Below are 26,802 nucleotides of genomic sequence, written 5' to 3'. Positions count from 1 at the left end.
ATAGCCCAGAGAAATGTCGATCCAGCCAGTTCCATCCACTCTTCTGGAAACTGCTGTTTCGGCGAATATACATCATTTTCAATGATAATAAAAGTGTTTCCGCCGATTCACACCCTGAATAAACGAATATGCGGAGACTGGCATTTTCGAAAAAAAGGTAAGCCTATAGCCCAGTGAAATGTCGATCCAGCCAGTTCCATCCACTCTTCTGGAAACTGCTGTTTCGGCGAATATACATCATTTTCAATGATAATAAAAGTGTTTCCGCCGATTCACACCCTGAATAAACGAATATGCGGAGACTGGCATTTTCGAAAAAAAGGTAAGCCTATAGCCCAGTGAAATGTCGATCCAGCCAGTTCCATCCACTCTTCTGGAAACTGCTGTTTCGGCGAATATACATCATTTTCAATGATAATAAAAGTGTTTCCGCCGATTCACACCCTGAATAAACGAATATGCGGAGACTGGCATTTTCGGAAAAAAAGGTAAGCCTATAGCCCAGTGAAATGTCGATCCAGCCAGTTCCATCCACTCTTCTGGAAACTGCTGTTTCGGCGAATATACATCATTTTCAATGATAATAAAAGTGTTTCCGCCGATTCACACCCTGAATAAACGAATATGCGGAGACTGGCATTTTCGGAAAAAAAGGTAAGCCTATAGCCCAGAGAAATGTCGATCCAGCCAGTTCCATCCACTCTTCTGGAAACTGCTGTTTCGGCGAATATACATCATTTTCAATGATAATAAAAGTGTTTCCGCCGATTCACACCCTGAATAAACGAATATGCGGAGACTGGCATTTTCGAAAAAAAGGTAAGCCTATAGCCCAGAGAAATGTCGATCCAGCCAGTTCCATCCACTCTTCTGGAAACTGCTGTTTCGGCGAATATACATCATTTTCAATGATAATAAAAGTGTTTCCGCCGATTCACACCCTGAATAAACGAATATGCGGAGACTGGCATTTTCGAAAAAAAGGTAAGCCTATAGCCCAGTGAAATGTCGATCCAGCCAGTTCCATCCACTCTTCTGGAAACTGCTGTTTCGGCGAATATACATCATTTTCAATGATAATAAAAGTGTTTCCGCCGATTCACACCCTGAATAAACGAATATGCGGAGACTGGCATTTTCGGAAAAAAAGGTAAGCCTATAGCCCAGTGAAATGTCGATCCAGCCAGTTCCATCCACTCTTCTGGAAACTGCTGTTTCGGCGAATATACATCATTTTCAATGATAATAAAAGTGTTTCCGCCGATTCACACCCTGAATAAACGAATATGCGGAGACTGGCATTTTCGAAAAAAAGGTAAGCCTATAGCCCAGTGAAATGTCGATCCAGCCAGTTCCATCCACTCTTCTGGAAACTGCTGTTTCGGCGAATATACATCATTTTCAATGATAATAAAAGTGTTTCCGCCGATTCACACCCTGAATAAACGAATATGCGGAGACTGGCATTTTCGGAAAAAAAGGTAAGCCTATAGCCCAGTGAAATGTCGATCCAGCCAGTTCCATCCACTCTTCTGGAAACTGCTGTTTCGGCGAATATACATCATTTTCAATGATAATAAAAGTGTTTCCGCCGATTCACACCCTGAATAAACGAATATGCGGAGACTGGCATTTTCGGAAAAAAAGGTAAGCCTATAGCCCAGTGAAATGTCGATCCAGCCAGTTCCATCCACTCTTCTGGAAACTGCTGTTTCGGCGAATATACATCATTTTCAATGATAATAAAAGTGTTTCCGCCGATTCACACCCTGAATAAACGAATATGCGGAGACTGGCATTTTCGGAAAAAAAGGTAAGCCTATAGCCCAGTGAAATGTCGATCCAGCCAGTTCCATCCACTCTTCTGGAAACTGCTGTTTCGGCGAATATACATCATTTTCAATGATAATAAAAGTGTTTCCGCCGATTCACACCCTGAATAAACGAATATGCGGAGACTGGCATTTTCGAAAAAAAGGTAAGCCTATAGCCCAGTGAAATGTCGATCCAGCCAGTTCCATCCACTCTTCTGGAAACTGCTGTTTCGGCGAATATACATCATTTTCAATGATAATAAAAGTGTTTCCGCCGATTCACACCCTGAATAAACGAATATGCGGAGACTGGCATTTTCGGAAAAAAAGGTAAGCCTATAGCCCAGAGAAATGTCGATCCAGCCAGTTCCATCCACTCTTCTGGAAACTGCTGTTTCGGCGAATATACATCATTTTCAATGATAATAAAAGTGTTTCCGCCGATTCACACCCTGAATAAACGAATATGCGGAGACTGGCATTTTCGGAAAAAAAGGTAAGCCTATAGCCCAGTGAAATGTCGATCCAGCCAGTTCCATCCACTCTTCTGGAAACTGCTGTTTCGGCGAATATACATCATTTTCAATGATAATAAAAGTGTTTCCGCCGATTCACACCCTGAATAAACGAATATGCGGAGACTGGCATTTTCGGAAAAAAAGGTAAGCCTATAGCCCAGTGAAATGTCGATCCAGCCAGTTCCATCCACTCTTCTGGAAACTGCTGTTTCGGCGAATATACATCATTTTCAATGATAATACAAGTGTTTCCGCCGATTCACACCCTGAATAAACGAATATGCGGAGACTGGCATTTTCGAAAAAAAGGTAAGCCTATAGCCCAGTGAAATGTCGATCCAGCCAGTTCCATCCACTCTTCTGGAAACTGCTGTTTCGGCGAATATACATCATTTTCAATGATAATAAAAGTGTTTCCGCCGATTCACACCCTGAATAAACGAATATGCGGAGACTGGCATTTTCGAAAAAAAGGTAAGCCTATAGCCCAGTGAAATGTCGATCCAGCCAGTTCCATCCACTCTTCTGGAAACTGCTGTTTCGGCGAATATACATCATTTCAATGATAATAAAAGTGTTTCCGCCGATTCACACCCTGAATAAACGAATATGCGGAGACTGGCATTTTCGAAAAAAAGGTAAGCCTATAGCCCAGTGAAATGTCGATCCAGCCAGTTCCATCCACTCTTCTGGAAACTGCTGTTTCGGCGAATATACATCATTTTCAATGATAATAAAAGTGTTTCCGCCGATTCACACCCTGAATAAACGAATATGCGGAGACTGGCATTTTCGAAAAAAAGGTAAGCCTATAGCCCAGTGAAATGTCGATCCAGCCAGTTCCATCCACTCTTCTGGAAACTGCTGTTTCGGCGAATATACATCATTTTCAATGATAATAAAAGTGTTTCCGCCGATTCACACCCTGAATAAACGAATATGCGGAGACTGGCATTTTCGAAAAAAAGGTAAGCCTATAGCCCAGATGAAATGTCGATCCAGCCAGTTCCATCCACTCTTCTGGAAACTGCTGTTTCGGCGAATATACATCATTTTCAATGATAATAAAAGTGTTTCCGCCGATTCACACCCTGAATAAACGAATATGCGGAGACTGGCATTTTCGAAAAAAAGGTAAGCCTATAGCCCAGTGAAATGTCGATCCAGCCAGTTCCATCCACTCTTCTGGAAACTGCCGTTTCGGCGAATATACATCCTTTTTAATGATAATAAAAGTGTTTCCGCCGATTCACACCCTGAACTAAACGAATATGCGGGAGACTGGCATTTTAGGAAAAAAAGGTAAGCCTATAGCCCAGTGAAATGTCGATCCAGCCAGTTCCATCCACTCGTCTGGAAACTGCCGTTTCGGCGAATATACATTCATTTTCAATGATAATAAAAGTGTTTCCGCCGATTCACACCTGAATAAAACGAATATGCGGAGACTGGCATTTTAGGAAAAAAAAGGTAAGCCTATAGCCCAGTGAAATGTCGATCCAGCCAGTTCATCCACTCTTCTGGAAACTGCCTGTTTCGGCGAATATACATCATTTCATGATAATACAAGTGTTTCCGCCGATTCATAACCCTGAATAAACGAATAGTGCGGAGACTGGCATTTTAGGAAAAAAAGGTAAGCCTATAGCCCAGTGAAATGTCGATCCAGCCAGTTCCATCCACTCTTCTAGACAACTGCTGTTTCGGCAGAAATGTCGATCCAGCCAGTTCCATCCACTCTTCTGGAAACTGCTGTTTCGGCGAATATACATCATTTTCAATGATATAAAAGTGTTTCCGCCGATTCACACCCTGAATAAACGAATATGCGGAGACTGGCATTTTCGAAAAAAAGGTAAGCCTATAGCCCAGATGAAATGTCGATCCAGCCAGTTCCATCCACTCTTCTGGAAACTGCTGTTTCGGCGAATATACATCATTTTCAATGATAATACAAGTGTTTCCGCCGATTCACACCCTGAATAAACGAATATGCGGAGACTGGCATTTTCGAAAAAAAGGTAAGCCTATAGCCCAGTGAAATGTCGATCCAGCCAGTTCCATCCACTCTTCTAGAAACTGCTGTTTCGGCGAATATACATCATTTTCAATGATAATAAAAGTGTTTCCGCCGATTCACACCCTGAATAAACGAATATGCGGAGACTGGCATTTTCGGAAAAAAGGTAAGCCTATAGCCCAGAGAAATGTCGATCCAGCCAGTTCCATCCACTCTTCTGGAAACTGCTGTTTCGGCGAATATACATCATTTTCAATGATAATACAAGTGTTTCCGCCGATTCACACCCTGAATAAACGAATATGCGGAGACTGGCATTTTCGAAAAAAAGGTAAGCCTATAGCCCAGTGAAATGTCGATCCAGCCAGTTCCATCCACTCTTCTGGAAACTGCTGTTTCGGCGAATATACATCATTTTCAATGATAATACAAGTGTTTCCGCCGATTCACACCCTGAATAAACGAATATGCGGAGACTGGCATTTTCGAAAAAAAGGTAAGCCTATAGCCCAGTGAAATGTCGATCCAGCCAGTTCCATCCACTCTTCTGGAAACTGCTGTTTCGGCGAATATACATCATTTTCAATGATAATAAAAGTGTTTCCGCCGATTCACACCCTGAATAAACGAATATGCGGAGACTGGCATTTTCGAAAAAAAGGTAAGCCTATAGCCCAGTAGAAATGTCGATCCAGCCAGTTCCATCCACTCTTCTGGAAACTGCTGTTTCGGCGAATATACATCATTTTCAATGATAATAAAGTGTTTCCGCCGATTCACACCCTGAATAAACGAATATGCGGAGACTGGCATTTTCGGAAAAAAAGGTAAGCCTATAGCCCAGTGAAATGTCGATCCAGCCAGTTCCATCCACTCTTCTGGAAACTGCTGTTTCGGCGAATATACATCATTTTCAATGATAATACAAGTGTTTCCGCCGATTCACACCCTGAATAAACGAATATGCGGAGACTGGCATTTTCGGAAAAAAGGTAAGCCTATAGCCCAGTGAAATGTCGATCCAGCCAGTTCCATCCACTCTTCTGGAAACTGCTGTTTCGGCGAATATACATCATTTTCAATGATAATAAAAGTGTTTCCGCCGATTCACACCCTGAATAAACGAATATGCGGAGACTGGCATTTTCGAAAAAAAGGTAAGCCTATAGCCCAGAGAAATGTCGATCCAGCCAGTTCCATCCACTCTTCTGGAAACTGCTGTTTCGGCGAATATACATCATTTTCAATGATAATAAAGTGTTTCCGCCGATTCACACCCTGAATAAACGAATATGCGGAGACTGGCATTTTCGAAAAAAAGGTAAGCCTATAGCCCAGTGAAATGTCGATCCAGCCAGTTCCATCCACTCTTCTGGAAACTGCTGTTTCGGCGAATATACATCATTTTCAATGATAATACAAGTGTTTCCGCCGATTCACACCCTGAATAAACGAATATGCGGAGACTGGCATTTTCGAAAAAAAGGTAAGCCTATAGCCCAGTGAAATGTCGATCCAGCCAGTTCCATCCACTCTTCTAGAAACTGCTGTTTCGGCGAATATACATCATTTTCAATGATAATACAAGTGTTTCCGCCGATTCACACCCTGAATAAACGAATATGCGGAGACTGGCATTTTCGAAAAAAAGGTAAGCCTATAGCCCAGTGAAATGTCGATCCAGCCAGTTCCATCCACTCTTCTGGAAACTGCTGTTTCGGCGAATATACATCATTTTCAATGATAATACAAGTGTTTCCGCCGATTCACACCCTGAATAAACGAATATGCGGAGACTGGCATTTTCGAAAAAAAGGTAAGCCTATAGCCCAGTGAAATGTCGATCCAGCCAGTTCCATCCACTCTTCTGGAAACTGCTGTTTCGGCGAATATACATCATTTTCAATGATAATACAAGTGTTTCCGCCGATTCACACCCTGAATAAACGAATATGCGGAGACTGGCATTTTCGAAAAAAAGGTAAGCCTATAGCCCAGTGAAATGTCGATCCAGCCAGTTCCATCCACTCTTCTGGAAACTGCTGTTTCGGCGAATATACATCATTTTCAATGATAATACAAGTGTTTCCGCCGATTCACACCCTGAATAAACGAATATGCGGAGACTGGCATTTTCGAAAAAAAGGTAAGCCTATAGCCCAGTGAAATGTCGATCCAGCCAGTTCCATCCACTCTTCTGGAAACTGCTGTTTCGGCGAATATACATCATTTTCAATGATAATACAAGTGTTTCCGCCGATTCACACCCTGAATAAACGAATATGCGGAGACTGGCATTTTCGAAAAAAAGGTAAGCCTATAGCCCAGTGAAATGTCGATCCAGCCAGTTCCATCCACTCTTCTAGAAACTGCTGTTTCGGCGAATATACATCATTTTCAATGATAATACAAGTGTTTCCGCCGATTCACACCCTGAATAAACGAATATGCGGAGACTGGCATTTTCGAAAAAAAGGTAAGCCTATAGCCCAGTGAAATGTCGATCCAGCCAGTTCCATCCACTCTTCTGGAAACTGCTGTTTCGGCGAATATACATCATTTCCATGATAATACAAGTGTTTCCGCCGATTCATACCCTGAATAAACGAATATGCGGAGACTGGCATTTTCGAAAAAAAGGTAAGCCTATAGCCCAGTGAAATGTCGATCCAGCCAGTTCCATCCACTCTTCTAGAAACTGCTGTTTCGGCGAATATACATCATTTCCAATGATAATACAAGAGTTTCTGCTGATTCACACCCTGAATAAATGAATATGCGGATATGTGAATTTTCGATAAAAAAGGTAAGCCTATAGCCCAGTGAAATGTCGATCCAGCCAGTTCCATCCACTCTTCTGGAAACTGCTGTTTCGGCGAATATACATCATTTCCATGATAATACAAGTGTTTCCGCCGATTCATACCCTGAATAAACGAATATGCGGAGACTGGCATTTTCGAAAAAAAGGTAAGCCTATAGCCCAGTGAAATGTCGATCCAGCCAGTTCCATCCACTCTTCTAGAAACTGCTGTTTCGGCGAATATACATCATTTTCAATGATAATACAAGTGTTTCCGCCGATTCACACCCTGAATAAACGAATATGCGGAGACTGGCATTTTCGAAAAAAAGGTAAGCCTATAGCCCAGTGAAATGTCGATCCAGCCAGTTCCATCCACTCTTCTGGAAACTGCTGTTTCGGCGAATATACATCATTTCCCATGATAATACAAGTGTTTCCGCCGATTCATACCCTGAATAAACGAATATGCGGAGACTGGCATTTTCGAAAAAAAGGTAAGCCTATAGCCCAGTGAAATGTCGATCCAGCCAGTTCCATCCACTCTTCTAGAAACTGCTGTTTCGGCGAATATACATCATTTCCAATGATAATACAAGAGTTTCTGCTGATTCACACCCTGAATAAATGAATATGCGGATATGTGAATTTTCGATAAAAAAGGTAAGCCTATAGCCCAGTGAAATGTCGATCCAGCCAGTTCCATCCACTCTTCTGGAAACTGCTGTTTCGGCGAATATACATCATTTTCAATGATAATACAAGTGTTTCCGCCGATTCACACCCTGAATAAACGAATATGCGGAGACTGGCATTTTCGAAAAAAAGGTAAGCCTATAGCCCAGTGAAATGTCGATCCAGCCAGTTCCATCCACTCTTCTAGAAACTGCTGTTTCGGCGAATATACATCATTTCCAATGATAATACAAGTGTTTCCGCCGATTCACACCCTGAATAAACGAATATGCGGAGACTGGCATTTTCGAAAAAAAGGTAAGCCTATAGCCCAGTGAAATGTCGATCCAGCCAGTTCCATCCACTCTTCTAGAAACTGCTGTTTCGGCGAATATACATCATTTTCAATGATAATACAAGTGTTTCCGCCGATTCACACCCTGAATAAACGAATATGCGGAGATTGGCATTTTCGAAAAAAAGGTAAGCCTATAGCCCAGTGAAATGTCGATCTAGCCAGTTCCATCCACTCTTCTGGAAACTGCTGTTTCGGCGAATATACATCATTTTCTATGATAATACAAGTGTTTCCACCGATTCACACCCTGAATAAACGAATATACTGATATGTGCATTTTCGGAAAGAAAGGTAAGCCTATAGCCCAGTGAAATGTCTATCCAGCCAGTTCCATCCACTCTTCTGGAAACTGCTGTTTCGGCGAATATACACCATTTTCAATGATAATACAAGTGTTTCCGCCGATTACACCCTGAATAAACGAATATGCGGATATGTGCATTTTCGAAAAAAAAGGTAAGCCTATAGCCCAGTGAAATGTCGAGACAGCCAGTTCCATCCACTCTTCTGGAAACTGCTGGGTCGGCGCATATACATCATTTTCAATAATAATGCAATAATCAGATTTTCGCATCTGCCCCTTATCTTGAGTGAAGGCGCTTGCGCAGCCCATATCTCACTCCCCCTCCTTATGCATATACCGATGGCGGTTAACACTATGGAAAAAAACGTACATGTGCAGACTGACTTTCCATGACAATAAAGGAAAGGTCAGTACCCGTGATAACGCTTGCGCAGCCGCACCTAATCTTAACAGTGAAGGTGCTTGCTCAGCCCATATGTCACTCCCCACCCTCATGCATGTACCGTTGGCGGATAACCCGATGAAAAAAAAAACGTACATGCACAGACTTACTTTCCATGAAAATAAAGGAAAGTTCAGTGCCAGTGATAACGCTTGCGCAGCCGCCCGTAATCTTAACAGTGAAGGCGCTTGCTCAGCCCATATATGTCACTCATCATCCTCATCCATGTACCAATGGCGATTAACACGATGGAAAAAAAGTTCATGCGCAGACTGACTTTCCATGAAAATAAATGAAAGGTCAGTGCCCATGATAACGCTTGCGCAGCCGCACCTATTGTTAACAGTGAAGGTGCTTGCTCAGCCCATATGTCACTCCCCACCGTACAGTCATGCATGTACCGTTGGCGGATAACCCGATGGAAAAAAAACGTACATGCACTGACTGACTTTCCATGAAAATAATGGAAAGTTCAGTGCCAGTGATAACGCTTGCGCAGCCGCCCGTAATCTTAACAGTGAAGGCGCTTGCTCAGCCCATATATGTCACTCATCGTCCTCATCCATGTACCGATGGCGATTAACACGATGGAAAAGAAGTTCATGCGCAGACTGACTTTCCATGAAAATAAATGAAAGGTCAGTGCCCATGAAAACGCTTGCGCAGCCGCACCTAATCTTAACAGTGAAGGTGCTTGCTCAGCCCATATGTCACTCCCCTCCCTCATGCATGCACCGTTGGCGGATAACCCGATGGAAAAAAAACGTACATGCGCTGACTGACTTTCCATGAAAATAAAGGAAAGTTCAGTGCCCATGATAACGCTTGCGCAGCCGCACCAAATCTTAACAATGAAGGTGCTTGCTCAGCCCATATGTCACTCCCCATCCTCATGCATGTACCGTTGGCGGATAACCCGATGAAAAAAAACGTACATGCGCTGACTGACTTTCCATGAAATAAATGAAAGTTCAGTGCCCATGATAACGATTGCGCAGCCGCACCTAATCTTAACAGTGAAGGCGCTTGCTCAGCCCATATATGTCACTCATCATCCTCATCCATGTACCGATTGGCGGATAACCCGATGGAAAAAAACGTTACATGCGCATGACTGACTTTCCATGAAAATAAATGAAAGGTCAGTGCCCATGATAACGCTTGCGCAGCCGCACCTAATCTTAACAGTGAAGGTGCTTGCTCAGCCCATATGTCACTCCCCACCCTCATGCATGTACCGGATGGCAGATTAACCCGATGGAAAAAAAACGTACATGCGCTGACTGACTTTCCATGAAAATAAAGGTAAGTTCAGTGCCCATGATAACGCTTGCGCAGCCGCACCTAATCTTAACAGTGAAGGTGCTTGCTCAGCCCATATGTCACTCCCCACCCTCATGCATGTAGCGATGGCAGTTAACCCGATGGAAAAAAAACGTACATGCGCTGACTGACTTTCCATGAAAATAAAGGAAAGTTCAGTGCCCGTGATAACGCTTGCGCAGCCGCACTTAATCTTAACAGTGAAGGCGCTTCCTCAGCCCATATGTCACTACCCATCCTCATGCATGTACAGATGGTCATTCACACGATGGGAAAAAATTCCGCCTCCATTCCACCCTGTGAAACTGGATGTTCTGGGAAGCTGTTGCCGACGTTACACAAGCGCCACCACCACAAGGCGTCGCACCTCGAGATACTGCAGCCCAATATAGGGCTATAGCAGGAGTGGGAACATTATACATTGTTACACAATAAAACACATACACATACACAAAAAAATGAAAAAAGAAAGCGCTTTAGATGTTAGCGAGGTGCTTAGTGGTGGTAGCTATAAAATCTTTTAGTGATAATGAACGAATGTTGCTGGGGAGAGAATTCCATAGATCAATTGTACGTGGGAAAAAAACTGTATTTGAATGTGTTAGTACGGGCACAGATAGGTGATATGTTCAAGGCGTGGGAGCTACAGGTACAACTTGCGTTTGTAAATGTGATGTAGTTACAATCAGAAAAACCACAAGTGGAGTTAATAATCGCATATAAAAGTTTTAGGGCTTCGATGCGATACCGTGAAAGTAATGGCTCGATGTTCAAAGATTGTTGAGCGTGTGTAGGCGAGAAATTGCAGCTGTAATTTTGGCAAATGAAACGGATAGATTTACGTTGAACATTATTGAGCGAAATTATTTCACAGTGTTTGTAGGGAAACTAGACAACAGATGCATATTCTACAACAGGGCGAATTAACGCTTTATATAATAACAGTTTAGTCTCGCGAGGGGTCTTAGATAAAGTGCGGTGCACATAACCAAATTTTTTTAGGGCTTTCCCATTTATATATTTGATGTGTTTAGACCATGAAAGATCCTCTGTTAGAATGACTCCTAAGTATTTATATTGAGAAACTCTTTTAAGTGGGATCATATACATATGCGTCCACGTTCCCTTTAGTTTATTATTTGCACATTTCCATTCAACCTGCAAATGATTTCCCATTTGCTTTTCTGGGCTTCATTATCTGTTGCCTTCATATGGTTCATTAAAAATCAGTCCTCTCTGTTTTTCTTGTCGTTGTTATGTATACATTACATATATAACTGCAACAGTCGTTATAAAGGATGAACGGACACAGATAACCCAGCTTCATGTTTTGTACTGTTGCAATAAAAAGGATGAGACAAAACAAAGGATGAGAGGAAATGTCATGTTACCAGTTATCTGGTGTTTCATGCTTACCTTCTTTAGTATATGCAGGGCATGTCATTGGAAACCTGAGCAAAGTTTTCATGCATGTAACCTGTCTGTATTCATGTTTTCCTAGCCATCTGTGAGATTTGTTGTGTTCATACTCAAATAAATGTCAAACCTCTCAGCTTGCATAGCCATGCTCTTCTTCATTAGCTATGTTTTCCAATCTTCTTACCCATTACAGTGGTGCTTTTTGCTTTTCACAAATGAAAATAAATTGTGTTTTCACTCAGTGGTTGATGGCTAATGATCTAGCCTGAAGAAGAACAAGTGATTTTTGACAAATAGTTTATTTACTTGAACATGCACTACAGGGCTATAAAACATACAGCTTCGAATGCCACAGCACATTGTAGGGATAATGCTAACTGCCTTGTCACATAGCATGCAACAATTTTCGGAAGACAGCGGTTGCTATGGTTGCTATAGTTACAGTACAACAATGACATTTTAGGGAGAACAGATTAGATGGACAAAAATTTCAATTTTTTTTGCTTATACTAAAGATGTCTTTACTAATCATAGTACATGATGTTGAAGGTCTTAACCTTCATAACCTTAACCTTAATAAGGGTTTAGCAATACTTCTTTACTAAGCAGTTTCAACTTCAAGTTCTCATGGTCAAGTGCTCCACATATCATAGCAAGTTCAGTAATAAAAGAGCAAGAGTGGCAGCAACCATGGCTTCTGAAACGGCCTCATGAAAAGGCCTCATATAGAAGCAACATTCTCCTGTAGCTCACCACCTCTCAAACATCAACATGAAACAATTGTGGTAGTCACTGTGCCTAATTCAACCAGGACAAACGAACAGAATTATTTATGTAAAATGTTTGTTCCTGGCCATAAATGGACCTACAGGAGAAGCAATAAAGCTTCCTTGAAATACTCATTCTTCTTGGCAAAAAGTTTAGCTAAGCATCAGTGGTGAGAAACCACAAATTTGACATGCCATGGGTGCCGGCCGAACAGGTTATAAAAATAGCCTCTATACATAGCCACAGCTGGTGGTTCGTGCGAAATACAGGCATCTATGCCGTACAAGAGCCATACGCAGAACAAAAGCTTTACTTGATCCATGCGCACACAAAAATGGAAGCGAAGATATAAGCATGTTAAGAACACCAAAGATGCATACTTTGACTATGCTAGCCATAACCCTTAGTGTATACAGTGCGTCCCAGCTATAATGAATCAAGTTTTTAAAAACAGGGATCATTCTACGTGATTAAGACCAAGTGCACGTTATATAGAGTCTCATTGAGAAACTACAAGTAATGTTCTAGCCCCTGACATCCAATTATTTAATTAAAAGTAATTATCTAACTTTTTAATAGTCATTCTAACTTTCGAGATGTCTTATTAGGCGGTTGTAGAGAGTCATAAGGGAAGTCAAGGTGAGATTTTTCTAGGAAAGTCACGTTGCATGTTTACTTTTTTCCGGCAAGCAAGAAAAGCCCATGAAATATGAAAGATAGCGTGTGACCATGCACCCATATGTACAGAACAGCAGCGCCATCAAACAGTCTCAGTGGCAAAGCGAGCTGTTCATCTGTTACTGGGCCGAGCAGCAGCAATAACAGCACACATGTTCGTTCCACAACACGCAAACAATTCCTTGTAATTACTGCATATCAAGATAAAGGAAATGCGCTGCCTTGAGCAGCGAGCCCGAGTTGAAAAGCTTGCTATCCCACAGTGACTGATAGCACTGCTATTCCATGTGCACAGGTTCACTGTCACATGGTATATTTCATATTTATCGGGCTTGCTTTATTTGCTGCTAAAAGTAAAAATGAGATGTGCACCTTGTTGGATACACCTTAATTCAACGTGTGGTGTGCTATGATTATCTACAACCCCCTAATTGAGATCTTGACAATTAGAACAAGAATTAAAAAGTCAAATCGTTACTTTTAATGAATTATTAAATGTTGTCGATAAAGATATCACTGGCGGTCTCTCAACAAGGCTCTAAATAACACACACTTGGTTTTATTCTTATAGAATGATCCATGTTCCTGTAAAACTGCGCATGATAGCTGAGACATCCTGTAAAAGAATAAATAACATAACAGCATAAAAAACATAATAGCATAAATAGCAAGAAAAGTGCCATTATATGGCGAGGTGGTACCCTATACCGTTAACATCACCATACTTAGTCACTTGTGTAATCACAGGCCTACATCATAATTTACATTATTGTCAAGCACACTCTTGGTATGCTCCAGCAGGTGCTGTTCGTTCAAAGTGGCCGCAACTGCCTTGTCTTTCTTCATAGCTTCGATCCACTTATGAAGACAAGGGAACTCTTCAGCCGTTGGAGGCTTCAGCTCAGGAAAGATGGTTGCGAATGCTTGCACTCGAGGGAAGAAAGGCCAAACCATGTAGTCCGCAAAGCCAGGTTTGTCACCTGAAATGAAAGTGAAAATAAATAAGGTTCAAAATACTTCTACCGTTGAGCCTCACATGAACAGTAAGCAAGAAATGAAAACATTCAAAGGCCATCTATTTCCTGAGGGCTTTACTACTCTGCATGCGCATAGTACTTCCAAAATCGTTGCGCTGATGATACTTTGTACATTTATAGATTTTTCAGTGCTGCTTGTTAAACATGTAACACATTCAGAAGTACGAGTGTGCAAATTGTGATTTTTGAGACTGAATTGAATGCGAATTGAATAGTGCGAGAAGCGAAGCGAATCTTAAATACTTATAGAATAGTTCTTGAATAATAAATAGACGTTATCACAATTAATACAAAATGATGTTCACATCCCAGTATTGTTAAAGTTAGCAAGTTTATGTCATTACATAGTACATTACGAAGCATTGCTTATTAAAAGCGCAAAGAGAACATTAGGAGCAAGCACGTAATTTCTTCGCATACACAGGGCTCTTCAGAGAGTGCGAATGATCGCTGTAGAGCATGTAAAGTATGGCTACCTAAGTGACGTAGAGTGCTCCACTGCACAAGTTCTCACGTTTTATGTAGTATGCCTGTGTAGTATGGCTGTGGGGGTGAAAATTTACCGTACTTTTGCTTCAATTTTATGTTTATTTGGCCGCAGTTGCATTCTGAAATAATTGAAAAGTATGAGACAAATATTTGCAATTATGAATATTGACTATTTGATTCAAAGACCAAATCAAATAGGACACAATTCGATTCGTTATTTGAAAGCTTCAAATATTCGCACACCCCTATTCAGAAGCATTACCTTGAACATGGCTTCATGTTCGACATACTTGATGTAAGGCTATCTTCATAAGAGAAATGTGCAGATACTCCTAGGATCCAGCACACCACAAACATCAGTCTCAAGTTAATGGCCCTTTTTTCAACTGGGGGCATGTTGCGTGCGGCCTATTTGCAATTACAGAGTGCTACAGCAGTGAACAACTTGTCTCCATCAGTAGAGGTAACCGTGGTTACTGCAGAGTGGGCTATGCCACGTGCTGTCCACACAACTTCCTGCAGCCAGGGTACACCAACACAGCACAGACATGCTGCAGCGAAGTTAAAAAAAGTTTATTTTGGGGTTTTACATGCCAAAAACATGAGGCACGCCAAAGTGGGGGCTTCAGATTAATTTTGACTACCTGAAATTCTTTTGACTACCTGAACGTGCACCCAATGCACAGTACACAAGCATTCTTGGATTTCGCCTCCATCAGAATGCGACTGCCACAGCCTACTGTGAAGTTTAAACGCCTACACAAAAACCATGTTTACCAGAAGCCATAGATAAGTGAAGAGAAGGCAACCAATGTTGCCTCGTGAAAACACTGTCCACACATGTCCAGCCTGACAGCCATTAAACCTGAACCAGGTGGGATACAAAGCTGTGCTTGCCCTTCGCTACATACAAGATTTGAGCAATATTTACTTGGGATTATCAGACGTTGTCAACCAGTCAGTGCTTGACTCCTTCATACTCAAAGTACTGTCTTGTGAAACAAACTGAGCATAGCATTCATTTAATTAGGAAGTTCAAAATCCTGATGCAACTCGAGGGCTGTGAGAAATGCCATAGCTGGAGGTTCTAGAATTTTGACCGCTTAAGATTACCTAACTTGTATCAAACGCATGGTACACAAGCATTTTTGCATTCTGACCATAGGTCAGCAAACTCGCTCATGAATGTACTCACTCGGACTTTCCCCTCCCCCCCCCCCCCCAAGTCTGAGCGAGTACGCTGAGTAAAATTTTGGTGAGAGTGAGTCCGAGTCCAAGTAAGCCGGCCTAGTGGAATTTCGGCAAGTGAATGCTGCTAAATTACAATCTGCTATTTATGAATAAAAAGAAAACATGACAATATGGTGCGACTGTGAGATTTTCCATTTATAAAAACCTTAATTTGTGCATTTGTACGTCTCAGAAGGTTGTTTTTTATGTTTTACACGTACTCAGTATGGATAACGATAAAAGCAAATATGGGACAGAGGGTCCGCAGAGACAGACACATCTAGGCGCCACACCGTGTGGCACACACTTTAGCGACACCACTGCCTAAGACGACTGTCTTTACGTGTATGTCTGCTGTAGCCGTTTAAGATTAAACTACCATAAAGGACATTCAAGTCAAAACAGCTGCTTGCTCCCACGTGCCATCAAGCCGATTTTTGCCTTGTCCTGAGAATACTTGCTCATGCACCATGAGGACAAATCAATAGTGCTGGGCAATGTGTCAACTTGAAGCTAGATAATGTAGACTAAGCCGAACGCCTTCATGAACTATTATATTTTTTTATTTGTATGAACTGGAACTGAACCAGAACGAAATCAGAGTGCATTGGACCCGAACCTAACCTGTATTCCTTTTCTGTTTCGACACCCTGGTTTGATTATCAGTGAATGCCATAGGGTGTAAATGAACATCACTATGAGCATGAATAAGTATATGCGAGTGTGAGCAGAAGAATGTGCAAGTGAGGGTGTGGCAACGCATGTTTGTAAACACGAGTATGAATGATATTTTGAAAAGAGCTCTGATCTGGCTCTCTGGCAACGATCCTATTAATTAGCTAGTAATTCAGATTAGTTGTACACCTGTGAGATCGAATCAAATAAACAAGTGGGGGATTCCATGAGAATGCATGGAGTCTGGTTTCATTAGTATGAGGGAGACAGTAATTATGTATATCTGAGTAAGCGCAAGTGAGAATGAGACGAGTCTTAGTGGGCCTGTCCGAGTCTGAATACGAGTGAACCTGGCTTTGTCTGGTCTTGGTGAGTCTCAGTGAGCCTGGCTAAGTAGAATTTTGGTGAGTCTGAGTTCGAGTGAGCCCAGCGGAGCAGAATTCTGGTGAGTCCGACACCTGTGTCACACGGGCACATTTGGAAAGCCTTTCAGTCGACGGCCTTCGAAATGCCACAACTCTATCGACTCAAAGGAGTTGTCGCACTGCTACACAGCACTTTTGAAAGGCCGTTGAGTCGTTCAGGTGTTTCTTGCAAAATTGTGTGCAGCTGCGAATCTTTATTTTCGTTTTCATGTCACCAAATGTTAAACAACATTAAAACCACTTAAAAGCACCATAATTTCTTTTAGGTTTCTTTATACATAAAAAATTTTGTTTATACATTGCCATACATATATGTTTAGTTTTTAATTGTTGAGTAGCGAAACTGTGGCAACGTTTGCGCCGCTCGATGCGGCAGCCGTTTTGGTGTGTGTTTACATGTTTCAAAGTATGTGCAGTTCGCACATATCAAGTGGCAAAAATACTTTATTGAATAATTAATGACACTCATATATAGTATTTTCAGAGCATTTTGGTTTGATTTGTTCTTTCTAAGCATGGAGTACAAGCACACTGTGAACGAGAGGGCATGTTCACGCTGTTTCCACTTCCGTTGCTCAAAGGCCATCGAGATTTCGATAGAGTTGTAGGGTGCTCCGTTGACTCGATAGACTATTGAAACGCCCGTGTGACACGGGTACGAGTCCAAGCGGTTCCTAAGCAAAAAATATATTTTGTGAGAGAGTCCCAGTGAGTTCTGTTTATATTGCCGACCTGTGGTTCTGACCACATCAGAGTGCAGCCACCATGTTAAGGAATTCGACCCTCAACATCATGCACAGCAGCAGGACATCATAGCCACTGAACCACCGAAGTGTGCAGTGTCCTATTCATCATAACCGTATGCTTACTATCATCATGAGCAGCAGCGGCCTATGCAGAGTGTACACTGCAGGACGAAGGTCTCTCTATACCTGCCAACTCTCCCGAGTTCTTGCAGTTCGTGACAGAGCACATCTTTCCTCTTCTTTTCCACATTTTAATTGAATAGTACTAAGCGATCTCTGACATCTTGGCAGAACGTTACTGGAGTGACCAGTGGCGGCTGATGCTTGTCTGCTCCCAATTCAGAAGGCATTCAATGGCCGTGCGCCTGTGACGGCCCCTGGTGTGCAGTGTGCAGACTGCCTGTTGTAAAAAGACCAAAAAAGCTCTAACTTCCGGCAAGCATAGGGCATTTGGCATGATGTAAGTGGCTATGGCCACAACACTGTCACATACTTGGTAACCTGCTGGCCTGAAAGTTTGCAAGATTCCCTGAGGTGGGAAGGAAAGGGAGGGGGAAGGGCAAGAAAAAAATTCATTTCTTTTTCTGGGCCACAGCTATGTCCGAAACAGCTATAAATGGCTACCAGTGCAGTTTATTAGCTGCCTCGGTGCTTGTTATATGACCGGAGATTGTGCATGCTTACATGTATAATTAAGGAATGCATACTAGGCTTTGATATAGTCTCATGTATATACGAGGGGCGCAGGGTGGGCGAAAAAAGGGCTCAAATCGCCACAACGACGTTAGGACCAGCTATGAATGGCTGCCAGTAGTTATTTAGACGTCTCTTGCACTCGTATTGTGAGTGGAGATGGCACGTGCGTAATTAAGGAACACCTGCGATGTCCATTGACAGTGACCTCTTTCGACTTTTAATATGCTTCACTGCATAACACGGCTGGAAAACAGCAAAGCTGACATAAGAACTGGTCATTATGCAACGCATATTAGCCCTTTGCTTCACACACACTCGTCAATGCACGTCTCGATTTGAGGTGAACTTAGTTAGGCCTACACTTCCGACAAACAAATGACTTACAGTTAAGTCTGACTGGCTTACATTTAAATCCTAGCGCATAATGGCAGTTACGTTGCAGGTGCGCTACATGACGCTTTATTTTGTTCGGATTGGTGTTGGGGCAGTTTTTCGGGAAACTTATGGCAGTGTACATACAAGCGGGAGACTTGGCAGGAATGCTTTCAGGAAACGGAGTATAACAGAGCATGAACAAGTATACAACAGAGCCTTGAACGCTAATAATTTGCACTCACTGCTTGTGATAACATGTTTTTTTTTCTAAACTAGGAATTTTTGCATCAGGTTAGCATCAGTCTATTTTGCCAACTCAGGGAATGATAGCTTATGTCCTATTCCATTATTCGGATGCTTAGAGAGTTTAACCAACCTACACACTAAAATCACAAAAGAAAGTTGTGCTCATTCACACATCTTAATTATTTTTGCATTGTTTTTCATGTGCTTATGTTCTGTTTGTTTTTTGTGTAGCAATAAAACGCAATTTAACTCCACTTGCCATGTCAAAATATTCATTTGTCATGTGTGGCAAAGGGCTAGGCAAACAAGGCCATCATTATAAGATAATAAATACAATGTTAACTTTGATTTGGTACATTCAGCCATTGTCACGTGCAGCCAGAAAAACTAGATGATTGTGCATAAATTTATCGCCTTTCATTTCGTACACAACATTTTCCCTGTCTAAATGAACCTTGTAACAATGTAAACGTTAGTTATTAAGTCATTAGGAGCAGTGAATAAACGTAAGCATAGCTGTGACGAGTCACAAGTTAGGTTGGGCCAAGTTCCAGCAGTAACAACTGTGCTGCAAGCAACGGCATTCACAGCCGTGCCAACATTGAGATGCAGCTGTTGCTTTAGGAATGTTGCTTGAGGAACTTAAGGAATGTTGCTAGGAATGTAGTTAAGGAAGTCCCCCCTATGCTCAATATCAGTCGTATCACAATATATAACTGCAAGTTTTAATTTTTTTTCTCTATAGGAAAAGTAACAGGCGCCAGTTTTCTTATAAACAGAGTGCTATGAGTAATTGAAATGCCATTCAGCTTAGTAATATTTTGTGAGTCGGCCCTGCGATACATTTTCAGAGCTCCTTCACTGCAACTCAAATTGAACGCAGTTAATAGTACATTTCACATGCTCTGAGACTCATTTGGCTAGGAAACTCTTAAAACTGATAAGCAAACTCCAAGTGGCAGTCTACGAAAGACCGAGTCTTGATGAGGTCTGTAAAATGACGCTGTGAAAACAACTCAACAAAATGAATGGGCACACACTTTTTATTCTTTTTATCGGGTTTTTAGATAGTACGAAGATATTGTGGGCATTTATTACGCACATCGTCCTCATCTGTATATTATCATCATCAACCTCACACTTTTGCCTATCCTCCTCTTCGCCTGTATATGTGATCATCATCATCGCGCATGTGTTGCGTTGGTTCGCCTGACGAGCTCCCGGACCTATTAAGCGTCGTCGCAACTGAGATGTCACAAGTGGTGGAGTGTGCCCTTCGGTCCTACATCCTCTGGCTGTCCGGTCTGCCTCCTGGAGTTTCGTTCAGGTCGCCGCTTGCGCCCACCGTCAGCCAACATGTCGCAGGACGTGCAGCCTGGCGCCCCTGCTGCCATTGTTTCAACATCGCAAGTCACTCCTTCCCTTATCTTCAACAGCTCCAGTGTGTCCCCCACCTCTTCGCTAGTCTTCGCGGAGAGGATATGGAAGACTGGCTGGACGATTATGAGCGAGTCAGTTCTGCCAATGAGTGGGATGATGTTCTTAAACTCCGCCATGTCTCCTTCTATCTGTCTGGTGTGGTGAAGATGTGGTTCTTTAACCACTAGATCGACTTGACTGACTGGACTCGCTTCAAGCACCAGCTCTGCGAAGTATTCGGCACACCGGCTGTTCGGTCCACTCTCGCCAAGAAAAGCCTCGATGCTCGCAAGCAACACATGGGCGAGTCGTACACCTCGTACATCCAGGATGTCCTTGCACTCTGCCGACGTGTGAATTTTTCAATGTTGGAATCGGACAGGGTACGCCACATTCTCAAAGACATTGGAACTCTCGCCTTCAATGCCCTCAACACCAAGAATCCGGCTACCGTTTCTGACATCGTCACCACTTGCCAGCGCTTCGATGAGCTCAAGTCTGTCCGCCTACAGCCCGACATTGACGATACCCATTCTATGGTGGACCACGATCTACGTACACTGATCATCATCCCGCATGTGCTGCCCCGGTTTGCCCCCTGACGAGCTCCCAGACCCATTAAACGTCATCCCAACTGAGACATCACAATATGTGCAATACACCTAACTTGAAGTGGTATCTTGTGATGCAACTAATACTGGCACCTGCTATCTCATCATTTGCATATCTGCAGAAGAGTAGTAATAGATGCTTTAGTGCGCACTATAGCTTATTCTAATGGCTATGTAAAGCTATGTAATTCATTGGGATGCCTTGCATTTTCGATGCTAGGTGCTCAAAATACATTTGAAGTGCTCAAACAAGTACTACATACTGAATTTACGTACCAGAAATGTAGAGAGTCTTTCTGGCAGACAGTTCCTCTTCATAAGCGCGTACCTTTTCCTTGAACTCTTTCCACAGCTCAACTCTGTTGTCCTTGTTGTGGTGTATCTTCAGCACTGGCATCAAAGCCTGTCAGTAAAGCACAAAATAAGAAAAAGAGAGGATTAAGCCCCATAGCAAGCATATCAGAACCAAAGTATTCTGCATGTCGTTATCACGATAACTTATAGCTTCACAAATCTATATCGCACTTCATGGATGTAAATGAAAACAGTATGAGTTGCATTACCTCTAATGTCCCATTTATGGTCAAGAAATATTTCAGTTAAAGGAACACCAAAAAGCCAGGGCTGCACCTTTTATTTTCATTGGGGGGGGGGGGGGGGGGGAGGCGTTGAAACAACAATAACTGCCATTTTGAAGTACTTATAATGATTCATTTTCACATGTGAATCAATCACATTGCTGACATATACAGTGGGCTCCGGGAATAAACAAAACTCAATTAAACGGAAATACCAGATAAGCAAAACAATGGTATCAACTTTGGTTGGCCACCCAAAGCAACAATGTAAGCGAAATTTGAGTTAAACGGAATCCTACCTTTTTATGAACTTTGGTCAAATGAAACTTTAACGGAAACTACCACCCACCTCACTAGTGTATCGAACAGGAAAAGTCCAACAAATATATCAAACAGTGGTGTTATAGATATTGATGAAAATCCAATTCATCAGGCATTCACAGTACATTTAATCCAAATTAAATATGTCAAATTTCCAACGTTGTCTCTCCATCATCAGGGCGTTGCTAGGTAAGTAATTATCCCTGAGGAGAAAGAAAGCATGGCTGCCACTACTGTTTCGTTCACACCACCAGGGAATAAGAGACCTCAGATAACGCCCTTGTTATCTGCTCTGTTTAAGATATTACCGGTGAAGTTCATGGCGAGAGCTATGGTTCTATTGACAAATACATCGATATTAAAGTTCCAGTGCGGGTTCCTGTTTCGGACCAAGAGAAGCTATAATATTAGAAGCTGAGCCCATAGACCCAGTCTTTTTTTCATCACAGTAATACCAAACAGTCAGATGCTTTTCGATCAAAACAATTCTTGGTGATTTAAGTGTACTTCACTTAAATGACATTTTGGATAAAAAGAATACATTTTTCTGTCCCTTCGAGGTATGTTTAGATGAAGTCTACTGTACTAATTAGACAGGTACCCATTTAAATTTTTTTTTAAATTTAAATTTTTTTAAAGAGGAGCTTCGCGAGTGCCTGAAATCTGAATCCTAGCTAAGTAAAGAAAAAGAGTTAGCATGATAAGTTTGGTAATAAGTTTAGGGTATAAGTTATGGCTATAAAGGTTTGGTTTATATATATATATATATATATATATATATATATATATATATAACAAATCTATGGGTTTAGATGATAAGTCTGGGTTATATAAATGTTTGGGGTACAAAAGTAGTCACCAGCTTTTATGGATATAAGTTGTGCAAGACATATCACCGCATCAATATATTTATGGGAGAAGGGGGATGGGGGGGGATGGGGGGTCAGAATCTTCTACCCCAGCTCCTGCTTACGTTGTGTAAAAAGGAATGTGAACAGGAATGTGTAAAGAGGAATGTGAAGGTAAACTGGATTAGTAAATTATACTTATGGAGTAAAAGAAATGTTAGTTTAAGAATGAGTGCAGTCTCAGTAAGCCAGAAAAGACAAAAGAATTAAAGACAGGCATGAAAATCACATAAGCTTCGGATAGCACTTGCTGTCAATGGCTGCTCAATAAACAAGGATTATATTGTTACTAATGAGCACAAGCGTGGTCATTCAAGCTTACACATGTCAAATTTACACTGCCTTACTGTACAAGACTAACAGAAAATGAGTAAGGGTGAGAAAAACTTGGAGAACGCTTAAGCTTCGCCTTTAAGAATGGAACGCGATTGTATTCAAAGGTCCCCAACTGCTTCGTACGCTTCTTGGCAACTTTAGCCTATATAACCTTAATGCTTACTGAGAAACGCTAGCGGCGAACACTATGCACGAAGGTGAACTTTCTGGTAGAAACTTGGCCTCTTGCATAGGCCGATCCTGGAGGTAGTGCACGGCCTTGTCAAAAAGATTATATCATTTTCAGGTTTCTGTTATTGTTTTGCACATTTAATATTTAAGTCTGAGAAGATTTAACCTAAAAGGCATGCGCTGTTTGTGCTTTGTTTTATGAGATTTGTTTGTAGGCTGTCATTCTCAAAATTCTGAGAAACAACTTTGCCAAGAATGTAAGACAAGGTATGAGCAACTTTAGTGATAGAATAGTGTTCTAGGTTGTTAACTCTCAGTAACACTGTCAGTGGACATTGAATGGCTAAGTGAGCCGCCAGAATGCACATGGCTTCAATGAGGCATCGCATTGGATGTCATGTTGTGCAAAAGAGAATCGCTGAAACTGACATGTCAAGCATAAGGCCCCAGTTCACTTGATGTTCACTTCCAAAGGTACTCACCGCAGAGCCAATTTCAATAAACATCTTCTCCCTCGCTTTCAGATAGGGGTCAGCTGGCAGAAGCTTTGCCTTTCCATAGGCATCGTCCAAATACTCGGACACAATCAGCGATTCACAGATTAACTTGTCATCTTGCTGGAGTATTGGAACCTTGCCGGCAGGATTTAACTTGAAATGCCATTCAGGCTTGTCCTTGAGGTTGATATTAACAACTTCATGGCTGAAAAAAGATACATAACAAGTAAAAAAAGAAATATTGCACAATCTTTATAAAGTATGTTGCTGCGCCAGCTGGCACTTATTTTGAAGATAAATCATTGCACCTTATGGACCACACAACGAAGGAAAGCAGGTTTTTTTTTTTTTTTTTTTCAATGAGACATAGGGCCCATTCTTCCAGCTAGAGGCGAAAGATACTTGTGCATCTAAATATTACTTTTAAGACATTTTTTGCAAATTTGCAACAAATACTTTGAAAAATTTTATACAAATTCCTATACTGAACATAAGAGTTATTCAAACATAGAGAAAGAAAAATAGCAAGGACCTTTCTAGGGTTACAAGCTGAAAAATTTAAACTAATGCAGAGAGTGAGTGGTGTCAGAGATTCCCTACGCATCATTCAATTTTTTTTTTTAGACAATTTGTCTGTGCACACATGACAGCCATTATCTCTAACTCGTATGTAATCGATAATTTCATATACTGCTCCATGTCACTATTTTGTTAATACAAGATCAGTTGCACAGCTCCAATCATGCGCCATTCCTTCAGAGACAAGTAATGCAACCTAATGCTATTTTGCAGCTCGACACACTTTTGACTACAAAATCGAACCTTGTGGTTGGTGCATCATAGCCTTAGTTGCTTTTGTGCCCTAAAGCTCTGCATAACTAACGAATGCTAATGCAGAAGCAACAAAAAGCAAACAGTGCAGTCTTTCGCTATTGCTGATTTTAGTATTGGAGAGTGGCAGGTGCTGACAAGTTTACCACAGAGGACTGGATATTGTCACGTGTTGATGTTTTACTTTTCGCTGGTGCTCACTTTTCACTGGGTTATCAATGTTATGAGTTGCCAAACTGTGCGAGAAATGGCCACTGTATTTGACATTTTTTGTATGTTGTCGCCAATTCTTTAGCGAGAGAGTCTTGTCTAATCAGCCTGTGTGCACAACGCAAATGATGTACATTCTCAAACATGAATAACCACCAGAAATCATTCTCAAATGTGTGGTGACACATATAAAAACAGCAAACAGACTTGACCCATCAGTTCAATTTCTACAACCAATAATTGTGCTCGCCACTATCATTTTGATTTGTGTGTTGCTTGTCACAAGTTCACCCGATAAAGATATTCCTAACTCATACTTCTGGCAGTGTTTGATTCTTCACCATCACTACAACTAGACCAATATTAAATAATGTTTCATACTTCAGGATGAGAAATAACGCAAACAGGTAATATTCATGCCAAATACAAGACAAGTTTTCTAGTGTTAGGTATAGCATTGGGAAGCTTGTCTTATATTTGCTTTGGATCTAAACTGCTAGTGTTTCTTTCTCATACTGAAACATGAAGCATTATTTAATATTGTTACATTGTAGTTACGGTGAAGAATCAAAAACTGCCAAAAGTATGAACTAAGAAACTAACTCCTTTATGATGAACTTGATTGTTCCCAGAAAGTCAAGCAACACCGAAATCATAACGAAGCGAACAAGTTTGCTAGTACTATATGGAACACTAGCAAACTTGTCCCTGAGCTTTTTCAAAAATATCAAGAAAATATTTTCTTTCTCTGGTAGTAGCTGTTACTTTACACGTCTGTGGAAAACATGTTTGTAAATTTTTATTGTTATGCTTTTCTCTGAGCCAGCCAGTTCTTCTTTTGCGTAAAGAAAAAAAAAAAGAAAAAAAAACATGTAATAAACTTACTGTACGTTCTCTACAAATTTAGATCGCTGGTATTCATGTCAGCTTCATTTCGACTGCACTACACTAACGAGTTTAACTGCACGATGACAACTTTAACGATTATAGTATGCTGCGATGAAATTTCAGGGAAGGCGGAGACCGATACTTACTCGATATTCTTCGCATGAATCACGAGGAGGGCCCTGTGACAGAATGGGCAGAAGCGCATGCTGTAGATGCGGAGCTTTCCCGGTACTAGAGGGGGGCATGGCATGCCTGCACAGTGGTTTTGTAAACGATTAGAGGCGCATGCTTCACATACTCATAAACGATGCAACATGGCATTCACTTGAATCGTTGAAAGTTTCAGCCTCGCATGAAATTTCCGACACCTCTGTCCAACAGTACACACGTAAAGATAAGCGCTACCAGAAGCAGTTTCTCAAGCACGCATAAAGTAATGGACATTACCTGCTTTATAAGCTTTCAGAGACATGCTGGCGGTACTGAATATGCCGTGCAGCCACTTCAGTTTGACCGTAAAGTAAGAACGACTAGTCGTCAACAGCTGTTGAATGAAATGTAAGTACGTAACGTTCCAGCTGGTGCACCAGATGAGAATCTATAAAAGTAGGTAACGGAATGCAGCTGAGCAACACTATGCGTATGGCAGCGAGCCAGCAGACAGACGACGGCCAGTCCCCATTAATTACGTGACGTTGCTAATCTCGGAGGTCATGCGCCGGTCATGACGTCGCGACAACGTCTTATTATTTTTACCACAAGATGGCAGCACATAACCACTAAAACATTTACGGCGGCAAATTCAAAGAAATAGTAACAATTGTTTCTGTCGTTGCGAACGAGACTAAAATGTGCAGCTCGCACTTTTACCTCTAGCCTCTGTACATGCTCCTACTGACGAAGAATTATATAAAATGGCGCTCCTATGTAATACCACGGCCGCTGAATAAAAAAACGATGAGACGCGGCAGGCCGCATTTTTTTTTTCTTT

General features: G+C 41.6%; 1 protein-coding gene across 1 annotated transcript; it reads right to left on the bottom strand.

The window, feature by feature from the left end:
• Positions 1-11,959: 11,959 nt before the first annotated feature.
• LOC119461098 (glutathione S-transferase omega-1) lies at positions 11,960-26,478 on the bottom strand. The gene is made up of 5 exons (XM_037722284.2): positions 26,259-26,478; positions 25,958-26,063; positions 23,868-24,087; positions 21,348-21,474; positions 11,960-14,102 (listed from the first exon to the last, which is right to left on the bottom strand). Exons 1-5 carry the CDS (start codon positions 26,281-26,283, stop codon positions 13,864-13,866), a joined length of 717 nt encoding a protein of 238 aa, XP_037578212.1. The 5' UTR covers positions 26,284-26,478; the 3' UTR covers positions 11,960-13,863.
• Positions 26,479-26,802: the final 324 nt, after the last annotated feature.

The sequence above is a fragment of the Dermacentor silvarum genome, chromosome 8 (genome assembly GCF_013339745.2).
Source record: "Dermacentor silvarum isolate Dsil-2018 chromosome 8, BIME_Dsil_1.4, whole genome shotgun sequence".
Taxonomy (NCBI): Eukaryota; Metazoa; Arthropoda; class Arachnida; order Ixodida; family Ixodidae; genus Dermacentor; species Dermacentor silvarum.
The sequence above is the reverse complement of the archived record's forward strand: the minus strand, read 5'-3'. Positions and strand labels throughout refer to the sequence as shown.

Bases quoted from the DNA above. Each gene is read 5' to 3' on its own strand.
- LOC119461098 (XM_037722284.2), bottom strand. From the start codon at position 26,283: ATGTCTCTGAAAGCTTATAAAGCAG. The intron at 24,088-25,957 runs GTAAGTATCGGT...ATCTTTTTTCAG, and splicing joins ATTCATGCGAAGAATATCGA to CCATGAAGTTGTTAATATCA. The intron at 21,475-23,867 runs GTGAGTACCTTT...CTTTACTGACAG, and splicing joins TTATTGAAATTGGCTCTGCG to GCTTTGATGCCAGTGCTGAA.